The 14,679-nt window shown below is 35.9% G+C and overlaps 1 protein-coding gene across 1 annotated transcript in view; it reads left to right on the plus strand.

Moving 5' to 3' along the window:
- The window catches only part of LOC148950281 (glutamate receptor 1-like), a 413,540-nt gene extending 400,355 nt beyond the window's left edge, over positions 1 to 13,185 (plus strand). Inside the window, exons 14-15 of the mRNA XM_089091823.1 lie at positions 9,064 to 9,262; positions 12,952 to 13,185. Of these exons, the coding sequence (XP_088947949.1) occupies positions 9,064 to 9,262; positions 12,952 to 13,185 (433 nt within the window). The remainder of the gene's footprint in view (positions 1 to 9,063; positions 9,263 to 12,951) is intronic.
- Positions 13,186 to 14,679: the final 1,494 nt, after the last annotated feature.

A 14,679-nucleotide genomic window follows, 5' to 3' on the forward strand; every position in this document is an offset into this window, starting at 1 on the left:
ACTTGCTAGTTCGACCAGAAAAAGTGTTATCACTGATGAAAAATATTATTTATAAGAGAAATTTGTGTCTTTTCAGTAAAATTATGTTAGTTTTAAGGTAAAATTTCGTTACTTTGATGAGAAGGTTTGTTGGTGTTAAGCAAAACTTGCTATTTCTGACAGAAAAGTTGTTATCACAGTAAAAAAATGTTACTTCTAAGAAAAAATTTGGTATCTTTGGTAGAAAATTTCCTAGTTCGAACCAAGAAAGTGTTATCACTGATGAAAAATATTATTTCTAAGAGAAACTTGTGTGTGTTCAGTAAAAGTATGTTAGTATTAAGGTAAAATGTCGTTACTTTGATGAGAAGGTTTTGTTAGTGTTAAGCAGAACTTGCTACTTCTGACAGAAAAGCTGTTATCACAATAAAAAAATGTTACTTCTAAGAAAATATTAGATATCTTTGGTAGAAAACTTGCTAGTTCGAACCGAGAAAGTATTATCACTGATGAAAAAATATTATTTCTAAGAGAAATTTGTGTGTGTTCATTAAAAGTATGTTAGTATTAAGGTAAAATGTCGTTAATTTGATGAGAAGGTTTGTTAGTGTTAAGCAGAACTTGCTACTTCTGTCAGAAAAGTTGTTATCACAGTCAAACAAATGTTACTTCTAAGAAAAAATTTGGTATCTTTGGTAGAAAACTTGCTAGTTCGAATAGAAAAAGTGTTATCACTGATGAAAAATATTATTTCTAAGAGAAATTTGTGTGTGTTCAGTAAAAGTATGTTAGTATTAAGGTAAAATGTCGCTACTTTGATGAGAAGGTTTGTTAGTGTTAAGCAGAACTTGCTACTTCTGACAGAAAAGTTGTTATCACAGTAAAAAAATGTTACTTCTAAGAAAAAATTTGGTATCTTTGGTAGAAAACTTGCTAGTTCAAATTGAAAGTCCTAGTTCAGTTTTTGAGGTTAGGTTAGGTAACATCGTCGCTATGTTCGTGCACTGATTGGGCTGTGGTATGTGCAGGCAGCGCCAGAATATTAATGGAAGGGGCTGAAGGTCTTGGCCAACGCCCATACTGGACAACTGATGCCCTCAAAGGAGTTTTATCACTGGTTCTTGCTCTCTTGGGTGGTGGGGGAAGAGTTGGAAACTCCTAAAAAGAAGACAAAATTTAGTATAGATCCCAAAAAATTACCCACCTTAATGGAGGGGTCCCTAAATGAGGAGCATGCAACGATAGAGGAGGAAAAAGATGCATAAATTCTTTCTTATAGGTGGGATTGCTCCTGTAATCAAAACTTATGTCATTGCATTCTACCCTTCTATATCAAACTTAGAAACCTTAGTTTTCACAACTCGCAACAATAAAAGAAACTTTTTTCAAAGAAAGGTATAGAATTAAATAATTTATTCTCCCTATAATAAGCTATAGTATGGCTAGAAATATTTTAAATATAATAGAAAAAGAATAAATCCGAGTTTAATAGGCAGAGAATAATAGGTCTCGTTTCCCCCAACCTAAGCCCTTTCATAACGATAAGAAAAGTACCTAAAACTAGAATTTTCCGAGAATTAGGTGGATTTCTTAAAAAAACTGTGCACTCTTAAGGAAAAATGCAAGAATAAATGGTCCTATTTTTACCTATTTTATCAAAAAAATTAAGGATAAATGTTCCTATTTTTACCATGGAGGGGTCCCTAAATGAGGACCATGTAATGATAAATGGGGTAAAAGATGCATGAGTTCTTTCCTGTTGGTGGGATTGTCCCTATAATCAAATATTTTTCCAGATTAATTGAGTTTAATTTTAGTAACTCCCCTGAATTTAAGTCATTGCATCCTACCCTTCTATATCAAACTTAAAAACCTTAGTTTTCACGCCTCGCAACAATAAAAGAAACTTTTTAAAAGAAAGGTATAAAATTAAATAATTTATTCTCCCTATAATAAGCTATAGTAAGGCTAGAAATGCTTTAAATATAATAGAAAAAGAATAAATCCGAGTTTAATAGGCAGAGAATAATAGGTCTCGTTTCCCCCAACCTAAGCCCTTTCATAATGATAAGAAAAGTACCTAAAACTAGAATTTTTGGAGAATTAGGTGAATTTCTTAAAAAAAACTGTGCACTCTTAAGGAAAAATGCAAGAACAAATGGTCCTATTTTTATCTATTTTACCATAAAAATTAAGGATAAATTTTCCTATTTTTACCATTTAGAGAAAATATATGATATTGATAAGTGCCTAGAGATGCAGAGCATTTAAAGCAAAATAAGCTAAGGTGTGTTCAAAGCTGTAAAAAACTAGCATTATTCGTCTAGGGCTAGGATAAAATAGCTTTCTCAGGTGCAAGTATTTAGATCCTCAAGACAAACTAGAATTAGCCATGAATAAATGTTTTTATTGTGCACCCACATGCTCCTGTTAGAGTCCCATTCTTACATGCAATTTCCAACCCTAAAATGTGATTAAATCATATGAAAATGTTTCGCTCCCATAAAATCTAGTATGCGACAATTTTGCAGAGAAAAGCTCTTTCCAGACAGTCACCCCTCTTGTTCATAAAAAACGTGTATTGTTAATTAAGACGAAGGGTGTGCGAATGATTTTGACACATTTGATAATTACTATGCCAAGGTTTTGAAATAGCGTCTCTCGACAGTAAGGGAGACGAAAGACTGACCAAGAATCGTTGACCTAGCATTCTAACAACAAAAGAGAGGGAACAATTTTGATTTCGAAAAAATTGTTTTGAATAATTACAACAATAATACTAGGCATATACAATTAAAGATACTGTTAATTGTCTTCGATATGCTTCACTAATGCACTTAAAGCACATTGGGGTCTATTCACATGTGCTATATCAACTGTCGTGAACCACTAATGCTGGTAAATCATTTGAATTCACTGTATGTTGATCTTGATTGACTGCAAAGTCAGGGTCACATTTTCTACAGTACAGGTTAGGTTAGGTTAATCTGAAAAGATATAATAAAGCCTTAAAAAAGTATTAAAAAATGGGGGCTCAGGGGCCTTTGGGGGTCGAGGGGGCCCTTGGGGGGCGGGGGGGCCATTGGGGAGCCCGGGGGACGTTGGGGCACCGGGGGGTTCCTGCGGGTTTGGGTTCGGGGGATCGGAACCCTTGGGGGTTGGGGTAGAGGACCTCAAGACACTGTTCAAATCGAACTTTTGTATTATAACGACCACAGAGTTTCACCCTCAAATCCTCTTCTAAAACCTCTTCTAAAATCATCTTTTAAAATGTGTCTAACTGTTTTGCCGAAATAATTCCCTAAAATGTCTAAAACGGTTTCGCCCAAATAACCCATAAACGTAATTTCAGCGTGTTCCTTTTGTTTTTGGCATCCCTTCGCTGTCACATTTCAAATTACTAGGAAACCCTTTCCCGCGTTAATCTCTTCATCTCTAAACACGTGATCCTGTTTCCTATTCCTGGATCTTAACATTCGCCCCTAGCGTACACTTGGAGGAACAACAGCAACAAATAAATCGACCTTGGAAGAGGTGTTATTGACCCTGTCCCCGTTAGACTCAATAATCCAGCAATTGTTGATGTGAACTCTTGTTGACATCCAAGAAACTCCCGCTAATATGTAACCAGCCCTCTGATTGGTTAAGGAGGAAACACGTGATCCTGTTTCCTATTCCTGGATCTCAACATTCGCCCCGAGCGTGCACTTGGTCAAACAACAACAACAAATAAATCGACCTTGGAAATTTAGTTCCCAATCGATTATGCAATCATTCTCCCTGGGGATTCCATGCCCATATTTGGTGTGGGATTGGGACTGAAAGCACAGGTGTTCTCCCTAGGGACTCTATGCCCAAATATGGGTGTAATCGTGGGAGTACTAGGGTCCTTTCTACTGTCATAGTCGAAGTTGCAAGTATTCACACTTGCAAGTAGTCAGAAATAGTCATAGTTGCTGTCATAAATAGGCGCAGTCACAAGTAGCCACTGCCGTAGTTGGATTCACAGCAGTAGTAGTAAAAGTGGCCATGAAAATTTCAAGTTAATTTCCTTGGCTCTTCCTACGATATTACAGATACATTCTTTTGATAAACTGGATGTAAATAGTGTCTTTTGATTCAAAATACCTGTCAACATCCCTGTAAGTTTCACCTTAATATCTTTAGCCTTGTTGGACACACCCATGATCAAACATTCTGCCCTTTGCCAATGATAAATCCTGTATGTAAACCATGGGTAAGTTGTATATTTTACAGCCTTTTTCCAGTGGGCTGTGGAAAAAAGACCATCACCGAAGGCATAGATATTAATTTTTCGACTACTTTCAACATTTCAGCTATTGCAGAATTTTGATCAGTGTTGAAAGGGGGCATCTAAAAAGGACGATATGGCCCTTTGTTCTCCAAATACTTTCTTACATTTCCTTCAACATACCCTGAAAGTTTTAACTTATAAACCTCAGTCATTCCTTAGATATTTTTTATATGCCCTTTTGACAATCAGCACGTGCTTAGTTTGTTTTGCGTCCCCACAACATTTCCTGAAAGAAGTCACAAGTAAAAGTAGTCGCAGCTGCAATTAATCGCAGTAACAACCACAAGTTGTCACATGTGCAGTTACAACTAGTTGCAGTCACAGAAGAAGTAGTAGTAGTAGTAGTATTTTTGTAGTAACCCTGAAAGTTCCAAGCTAATACCCTTAGCGGTTCCAAAGATAATGCAGATGCGGCCTTTTAATAGCCAGAATGCATATAATGTAATTTTATTTAGCTCAGCATTCCCCTCAACTTTCCCTGGACTTTCATCTTAATATTCTTAGCCTATTCGAACCCACGCAAGGTAAAAAACTACCCTTTCCTAAGAAAAAATCCTGGTGGTAAACATTCGGCAAATTGTATAATTTACAACTCTTGCCTCGTTTTTTTCTGGATGGGGGGGGGGGGGGTCTTGGTCATGCTATGACCAGAACCGTTGTTATTAGACCTTCTGGTTGTTTTGACTATAATCTTTTATTCAGAAATTTGATCAGTGTTGGGGACAGGACATCTGAATCAAGCAATGGGGCATTGGCTGCCATCCAATCATTTTCCAACATCCCCTTCACCTGGTCCTGATAGCTAAAAGTTAATACCCTCACCCACTGTTTGAATATTGTCGATGTGCCCTTTTATCAGCCAGCATGCTTATAGTGTGTTTTGATTTTGTTTAATATTCTCCTCAACATTCTATGAAAGTAGTCGCAATTAAAAGTAGTCACATTCGCAAGTAGTAGAGCTCACAGCGTGAGTTGTTGCTGTCACAAGTTGTCGCAGTTGCAACTGTTCGTGGTTGAAATCGTAAGTACTCGTCACAGCAAGTTATCTTAGTCACCATTGCAGTTGTAATTGCAGTCAAAGTAGTACTAGCAGTAGTAGTAACCATGAAAATTTCCATTTAATACCCCTACCCGTTCCTTAAGAATTTGCAGATAAGCCCTTTTGACAACCTGCATGAATATGTCATTTGATTTACTTCAATATACTCCCCAACGTTCCCCAGATGTCACCTCGATATCTTTACCCTTTTCGGACATATCCAGGGTCAACCCCCCCCCCCTCCTTCCCAATGACAAGTCATACATATAAAATAATTGGCAAGTTGTAAAATTTGCAATCCTTGCTCCGGGGCTGTAGTGATGCCGGGACATTCCCAGAAGCATAATATTTAGATCTTCTGATTATTTTGACCAAAATGACTTACCAAAATTTCTATCAGTGTTGAAGAAAGCATCTAGAAAAAGCAAGGAGGGCTGGTTGTCCTCCGATCACTCTTCCACCCCCTCAACACACGCTGGGAGTTTCAACCTAATAGCCTCAGACGCTCTTTAGATATTTTGGATATGCCTTTTTTTAAACCATCTTGTATACAGTGTGTTTTATTTTGTTCGACAACCCCTCTACATTTTCAGAAAGTTTCACCTTAATGCACTAAACCCTTTTGGAAACCCGAGATCAAACATGCCCCTTTTTCCCAATAACAAAACTTATATATAAATAAAGGGCAATCTCCATAACCTAGAGCGATTGCCCCAGGGGTCTTGGGGGTTTATACTATCTCTGGAGGCATTTTGAACAAAATAGTCAATTCAAAGTTTTGATTGGATGTTTATGGGGAGAAGAATGCTAAAACGAGACCGCGGTGGGGGCTGGTTACTCTCCAATTACTTTTGACAGAGAAAGGGCACTAGAACTTTCAATTTTCAATCGAATACTTCCCTTTGCAAGTTTTTATGACAACCTCTTCCGAATAAAGTTGCTTTGAGGAAAAGTAATAAATAATAATAATAATAATAATAATAATAATAATAATAATAATAATAATAATAATAATAATAATAATAATAATAATAATACATTAAAACCTGAGGCAACGGTAAAGCGTTGGCTATAATTTGAGTCTTTTTGACCGACGTGTTTTCAGATAATAGTTTAAATAAATGAAGAAAAATCCTGATCCCACTATTGGGTGCCCCATGCCTATCCTTTGTGCATAAAGGTTCCCTTGCCGCAGAACTTTAGAGATGTAAGCTTAAAGCCTTTCGAGGGAAAGCAATTTCTGGGGGCTTTTTATGGCGAGCCAAATGTTTTCTCTTTTTTGTGAATTGGAGTCCTCTTTGGCTCTTAACTCACGGTTTGGGTTAAGAGGAACAAAACTACAAGGTTTTGAGTCCATAGAAAAAATTGACACTTTTTGGACACCGTTTTTTTTTAGGACTGCACCCTGAAATGAATTTTTATTTCATTTTTCTTTGTTTGGTTTTATATTTACTACTTTTCCCTTTGGTCCAGGGACCTACCGCTTTAAACTTCAAACTAGCCTAGGATAAATAGTTTTTCTATCCTTTTTCTAGACCCCCTAGTACTTTCTTATTTCTCAACAAAATATTTGGTCCCCTTGGTTGGCCTTGGCAAAGTTTCTTATAGTTTCAAGTCAATTGGGAAAAGAATTTTTTCGGGCTATTTCTTACCCCATATACGGGGAAGGGGGAAGCACATCCCAACTAAAATGGATGTTTGCCCTTTTTTGGACCCCATTTACGGAGAATTAATTTTTTCTCTAACATTTGGATTACCATAGTTCAAGGAATTAATTTTATGCCCCATTTTGTGGGACCAGTTAGGACCACCTAGCACCTTAAAGTCCTTTCGGCCCAAGGACTGGCAGTTTTAATTTTCAAATTGTCCTGAAAAAAGTCCCATTTTTTCTCTTTATGTGACTCCTTGCCCTCCTCCCTTAGGAAAATTGTGCATTAGGTTCCTCTTAAGCCGAAGACTTGCAGCTGTAAGTTTCAAAATTATCAGGAGCAAAAGGCATTTTTACCCAGTTCAGGACCCCTAACACCCCTTCCATTCGTGGAAAAACGTATTGCTCTCAGCCTAGGGTACAGTGATCCATGAGATTTCTTAGCTAAGTCGGATTCCCAAGATCAACCACGCCCCATTTTCCAAACAAGTAAACCTTTGTGCAAACAATTGATATTTGCGTAACAAAGGTCCCTTGTTCCAGGGACTGAAGGCGTCATCTTTACTTCAGAGTCATATTTATCGAAGCTTCTGGCTATTTTGAACGAAATGATCACCTAGAAAGTTTAAATCGATATCATGGGGATTAAGGGGGGAGTGGATAGAAAAAAATGGGACGGGAGGGCTGTCAATATTAATTGCAAAACATTTTTTGCCATTAAAAAGGTGACTAAATATTTCAATATGCAATCGAATGAGCCCTTGACTCAGTTTCTATGACCATCTTTTCCATATAAAGTTGACGGAAATAAAAAAAAAAATACGCTCAATTTCAAGTTCATTAGATTTATTGACAAATATAAACGTAACTTTCACATAATCAAGATAATCAGTCCATTTCTCTGATTTTTTTTATTTATTTTTTTTTGTGTGACCTTCAAGATTGATTCGACTTGCGATTAGTTTTCTCAACTGAAAGTAGGGAGAAATATTAAAATATAAAACGAACACAAATTATTCCGTATATGAGGGAGGTTTCCACCTCCTCAGTACTTGCTCTTTTCGCTAAAGTTTGACTTTTTGTCTCAATTCTTAAGAACCACTCCTGAAACACAAGGGCCGTTTAATTAGAATAAGAAGATTTTTTAAAAGTTCTATGAAACTGTAGCGTAAAGAGCGTGGTATTGAGGAGGGGAAATCCCCCTCATGTACGGAATAATTTTTGTCCGTGTTAAATTTTAATGTTGCTCCCTGCTTTCAGCTGATTTTTTTAAATTTAATCTATTTCAAATCAAACACTTCATTGTAACGAACTATAAGCAAAAAACGACTCAGCCTAACCTAAGCTCGGCCTAATCTATCAAACAGAATGTGGTAACGAACTGTAAGTAAGGAGCGATGCGGCTCAATAGTAACCAAAACTCTAAGAGACAGAGTCTTGATAGCAAAGACGACTCGATCTGAGCCTCCGTTTTGGCGGTAATGCGAGAACCAACATTCGAACTGAAAACCTTTTTCCGCCTCCCCATAATCCTGAACGGAAACCTCTCCCAAGAGAGGGAAGAATCCCACCCCCATTCTAGAACCTTTAAGGACTAAAAAAAAACATATTTAGACAGCTTTATACCAACCCTCAGTCAAATTCTTAGCACCTCCAATACCTCTTAACGAACTCTTTTTTTTATGCTTTTTCGATACTCTTGTTATTATTATTTTTTTTTTTTTTTAGAACTTGTAAAAGAGCTGATTATACTAATTAAACAGACTTTGTGATTAAGGAGTCATTATTAAATAACTGGAACAAAAAGATCTTTAGCGTAAAGAGCGAGGTATTGAGGATAGGGCGACCCCCCTCATTGATGTAATATTTTCTGTTCGTTCTAAGTTTTAGTGTTGCTCCGTACTTTCAGTTAAAAAAAAACTTGTTTTTTTTTATTTAATCTATTCAAGCTCGGGTGAGAGTTGTGTAGTCTCAGACACAATAGATAGACTAATGTTACTTTTATGTAGTATCTTATATATGTTTTCAAGTGTACTTATATTTTCTTTAAAATTAATAATTCAAATTACTTATTATAAACAGATCTGTATCGGGAAGAATTGTTGGTGCTGTATGGTGGTTTTTCACCCTGATTCTAATATCTTCATACACTGCCAATCTTGCTGCATTTCTAACAGTTGAAAGAATGGTTACTCCTATTAATTCAGCTGATGATTTGGCAAAGCAAACAGAGGTGGAATATGGTACGCTTCAAGCAGGCTCTACAAGAGACTTCTTTAAGGTAAGTCAACAATTTTAAATACATTCACTTCAAGGCCGTATCCAGACAGGGATTAGGGGATTTGACCCCCCTGAAATGTTTGTCTGAGTCGTAAAAATGTAACAAAAATGGATATAAACACATTTTTTATGCGTTTTGATTTTTTTTGTGTACCCCCCCCCACCCAGAAAAAAATTCTTGTGTAAAAAAAAACACGAGAAAATCCTTATTTCGGCCATGATTCTCTCTTACTGTTGTACTTTTGTGTGCAATATGAAAACAATAGTGACAAGAATTAGATCAATAATAGCAATGATTGTATAATTAATATTAATACAAGTATACAGCTAAAAGTTTTGAAATTGAGCATTATCTTGCAACATTATGTTTATATTAATCAAAATATATTAGTAATAATAATAACAATATAATATCTAATAATAATAATATTATAACTAATAATAACAATATTATAAAAATCATCACAATAAAGCCACAATTTGAAGATTTTTTATCTTTCAAGCATCCTTGATAAATTAGCTTTAAATATTCAAATATATATATAGATATATAAGTATATATACATATATATATATATATATATATATATATATATATATATATATATATATATATATATATATATATATATATATATATATATATATATATATATATATATATATATATATATATATATATATATATATATATATATATATATATATATCATTTATCATGAATATATCATATTTTATGATAATATGTTCTGTGTTTTGAATATATAAAGTAAAAGTGTGGCTTGCAAATGGTGAAATAGATTTTTCAGGTCTCATTTCATGTTTGGCTTCAGGAAGTACGCCAGCGAATATCAAAATATTGCCCCAAATTTATATAAGAAATTTTGTACGACATTATGTAGCACCACGACAAAAAATTTTAATTTTTCATAAGAAAATATATATTACTAAAACATGATTGGTAGCCACTGAATATCCATAAAGCAAGTCTAAATAATTGATACCGAAAGATCAAAGCCAGTATCATCTAAGAAACAATGATTTCATCAGACATTAATCTTCCAATAAAGAGACAAGGGAGTTCTTTCTAAAGAAACGAGTCATTAAAGATATGGGTTTCTTTGGTTGATTTCTATAGAACTCTTGGGTGACATTTATCAAGAAGAGATCCTTTTGAGAAAGTGATTATGCTTGATGCATGAAATGATTTGATTTAGTATAGATCAAACAGGGACGAATTTCCTTATTAAAGTGAAAGAGAAATGTAGTAAAAGATCACAAAGATCAGTTTTAACTTGAATTACGCTACAAATTCCTGGGTATTAGTCATAGAATGGTCACAGAGACTTAAAACAGTTCCAAAAATATGTATATTTAATATACAATTTCTTGTCCACATTAATTTCTTCTATATTATCTGCAGTAACATTTTATACTTTAAATTCAACAGTCTTTCTTATATAGTCTCTATCACTTAAATTAACGACTAATGCTTCACCTCCCCCCCCCCAGGACAACTTATGAATCGCTGCTTAAAATCATAATTGTTTGAACTCATGGTAGAGAATTTTATAAATAAATAACACAGACAGTTAGGCCACAGTTTTAACCAGGTTCACCTTCTTACGCATCACAGTCGCTGCTTGCACGCCTCAGCAGGATAAGGGCTCCGGGTTAAAAAGACTTTTCCAGAGGCAGGCAATTCTCCTAGTAAGCTTTTGGTGTGATCCGGGTGTTTAGACTAAAATTTATATTTGACATGTTTATGATTATTTTGGGATAAAGGTTTGACAGTTGTCTTCTTAGTCAAAGCTTTCGTTGCTCTTGTAAGGAGTTATTTGATTTTGAATAATTTTGTTTGGCCCCTGATCAAAATAGTTACCAAACCTGGAAATTTGTCGACCGGTCCAGATCAGAAGGAGAAAATATATTAATTGTCAATCTTTTAAGTCCTAAATGAGCTATCGAGCTGAAACTTTCAATGTATGTTAGGTTAAAAATTGAAACTGAAAATATGAGTAGAGGGATTAAGGAAGGTAGATTGTTTTTTTTTCCATTTGAGCATTGTAAAAGCGTACACACTACTAACAACTAAAGTAATTTGTTCTAATTAACTAAGAAAAATATTTTCTTACTCTTCCGGATGTGCTAAGCAGATGGGCTCATGGATGGGCTAGACTGGAATGACGGGATCGCTGATTTGAAACTTGGGTGAATAACTTCTGCGGTTTATTAATAGACTTGGATTGTACTTTTTAGCTCCCTGGTTGGGAAAAAGTGTCCAAAGGAGGGAGTAAAAGATGTAATACTTTTGGCTCCGATTGAGGTGTAACTTTTTAGGAAGTGGTACGTAACACCTAGGTGACGCTTCCTGTGAAATAGTGCATAATATCCAGGTGGCACCAAACATCAAAAATGTTTGAAGAAAATTCGGATTCTGGTTCGAACAAGGTACTGCATGTAATTGATGAAAGTTTGAAAGTCTTTAATAAAATTTCAATGGTGAGGTGTGGAGGGCTGGGAAGAAGGCTAGAGAGGCAACAGGCATATCTAGGTCCTTTATTCATTTAGTTTGAAATGCTTGTGTGATTCCACTTTTTAAAAAAAGTGCAAGAGGCCTAACTTTCCTCTAAAAATTTAGTTTTAGGAAGGGTAGGGGTGGGGGAGAGGCCACTAGCCTGCTTTGGCTCTTCAATCATCTGGACTAAAACTCTTTCATATTCTGGCTCAAACGGGCAAGAGGCCTCAAAATTAGGAGAGGGGCTTATCTTTCAGCCAAGAGGCTGGGGTGGAAGGGCCAGGAAGGATGGATGATGGAATGAAAGATTTAAAAACTTACGTATTACAATAATCAGCTCTTCACGGAGTTTTGACCATTATAAAAATAAAAATGTACTTCTTTGAGTTTTAAAGTTGATTTTCTTTGCCATGGGCCAACTTTATATCACTAACACGAAATGGAGGAAAAGAAACTTCTAGTTGATTTAGAAATGAGAGAGCTACTAAGGCTTGGAAGGCACATATAATTATACTGATCCTCTAATTCAGTCCCAAATATAGAAAATGGAATAACAAACTCAACCAAAATCACTAATAGAAATGGCAAACTGAAAGTAGATGGCAGCTCTTTCGGAAGCGCGTGAAAATACTCCTTTTTTCGATCTATCAAATTTTCTATATGTTATTCTAAGAAAATATTTTGCTAATGAGGCTGGGAAGTTATTTTACATCTTATGTACTTTTATATTTCAATAAAACTTCAATTTAAAACTGACACTAGCTTGCTTACCCGTTTAAAAGGAGCATTCAACTCGACAGCTGAAACGTGCCCCGAAAAAAGCTTCGAAGAACAATTTCAGATAAACTTCCCTGAAATTAAACTATAACCTTCCACCGTTAATTCTCACATTGAACGTTCTAACTCAAGAACAAATAAAACTGTTCTTTTTAGGCCCAGGCAAGAATAATTGGCATTTTTCCAAAACTTAACGTTTCATTCATCAATCCTTCCTGAGTTCCACACTTTCGGCAAAAACTAAGGAAGTTAGAGTCTTACCATTTTCTCGCCAGAGATTGAAATTGGTGCTATAAAAAGAAAAACTGGACAAAACCTAAACGTCGCTTGGGCAAGACAACTAGATGGAGATGATTGCCTATTATCGAGTAGGAATAATTTTTTCAATCTTTCAGTTTTCGAAAATTCCTACTTATAGCAAGATGTGGGAATTCATGTCTTCACGCAAGCATGTTTTTGTGAAGACTTATGATGAAGGAATCCGGAGGGTCAAACAGAGCAAAGGAAAATATGCCCTGCTCATTGAATCTCCCAAGAATGACTATGTAAACGAAAGACAACCTTGCGACACCATGAAGGTACAGGAACTATATTTTATAATTTTGTTAAAAATTGTTTCCTTCAACTAAGGAACTTTCGATCGAATTTATTTTTTCGAAGTTTAGTTTTATAATTGATCGCAGTAGGCGCATGCAGGGGAAGGTGGAGTTACCTTTCACATGAAACAAGTTGTGTTGATGAAATAACATAATGGTATGGTTTGAAATTGCTATTTATGCTGAATCATTCTAGGCTGAACGCTCTGAATAGCCCTGTGATTCCGAACATGGGGCGCAGGCTCCACTGGTGGGGCTGGGCAGTACTTTGGTGGGTCACGGAAAGACCGTGTACTGTTCGCCTGACTCTGCTTTGGAACCTTCACTTTGAAAAAAATAATAGTTTTTATGTGAATGACGTCACATTCAAATGCCCTTAAAGAGCAAATAAGATATATGATAGTATTACAGTGACGTTATACGCTGTATAAAAGGGTGTGCGTGTAACTGAACAACCATGTGACTGAACCCCAAGCAACTGAACCCCTGTAACTGAACCACAGTGTAAATGAACCACAGTGTAACTGAACCACCGTGCAACTGAACCCCCGTATAACTGAACCCCTCGTGCAACTGAACCCTCGTATAACTGAACCACCGGGCAACTGAACCCCATTTAACTAAACCCTTGTGTAACTAAACCCCCGTGCAACTAAACCCCAGTTAACTGACTCCCCTTGTAACTAAACACCCCTGTAACTAAACCCCCATTTAACTGAACCCCCGTGTAACGAACCTACTGTACAACTGAACCACCGTGCAACTGAACCACCTTGCAACTGAACCACCGAGTAACTGAACCACCGTGCAACTGAACCACCGTGCAACTGAACCCTCGTGTAACTGAACCACCGTGCAACTGAACCACTGAACTCAGATTTTCAGCTCTCTAAAAATATTAGGCAATATCTTTGGGTAAAACACAAGTTAGAATTTTTACATGTTCAACCTCGTTGAAATCGTTTGTTTCTTACATTCATGATATAAACGCCTGTCAAAAGTATTCACGAAAAAGCTTTGTTTTATTTTTACAAAAGAAAAAGAAGATCCGATGTCACACACCATTAAAGCTGATTTATTACTTTGTTTTTCAGATGAATCAGACCTTTTGGACGTTAAGTAAAAAACAAATATGTTGAAAATATTTGACCTTTGTGAATCTAGATAACGAATTTTGATCAGATGTCCTTGAAGAGATTGCAACTAAAAAGGACATGGGAAGGGGACTGGTTGCACTCCAGCCTTTTTTTTAACATTCCTTCAACTTGCCCTGAAAGTTTTAACTTCATATCCTCAGGTTTATACCCTTAGCTGTTCTCGACATATTGCAGATACAACGTCTTTTAAAACTGGATACACATTGTACCTCTAGATTTAGTTGAAGATGCTCCTAAATATTTTCCAAACAATATGACGGCTGATACCATCAGCCAATGTAAATGTTCCTGGTATTTCCTTTGCACAGCCTTGTCAAGGAATAAATGCTTTTTGATTGTATTTGGCATTCTTCTTGACATTTCCCTAAGG

Source organism: Artemia sp. Qi Xiang Cuo, chromosome 7 (genome assembly GCF_049724085.1).
Source record: "Artemia sp. Qi Xiang Cuo chromosome 7, ASM4972408v1, whole genome shotgun sequence".
NCBI lineage: Eukaryota > Metazoa > Arthropoda > Branchiopoda > Anostraca > Artemiidae > Artemia > Artemia sp. Qi Xiang Cuo.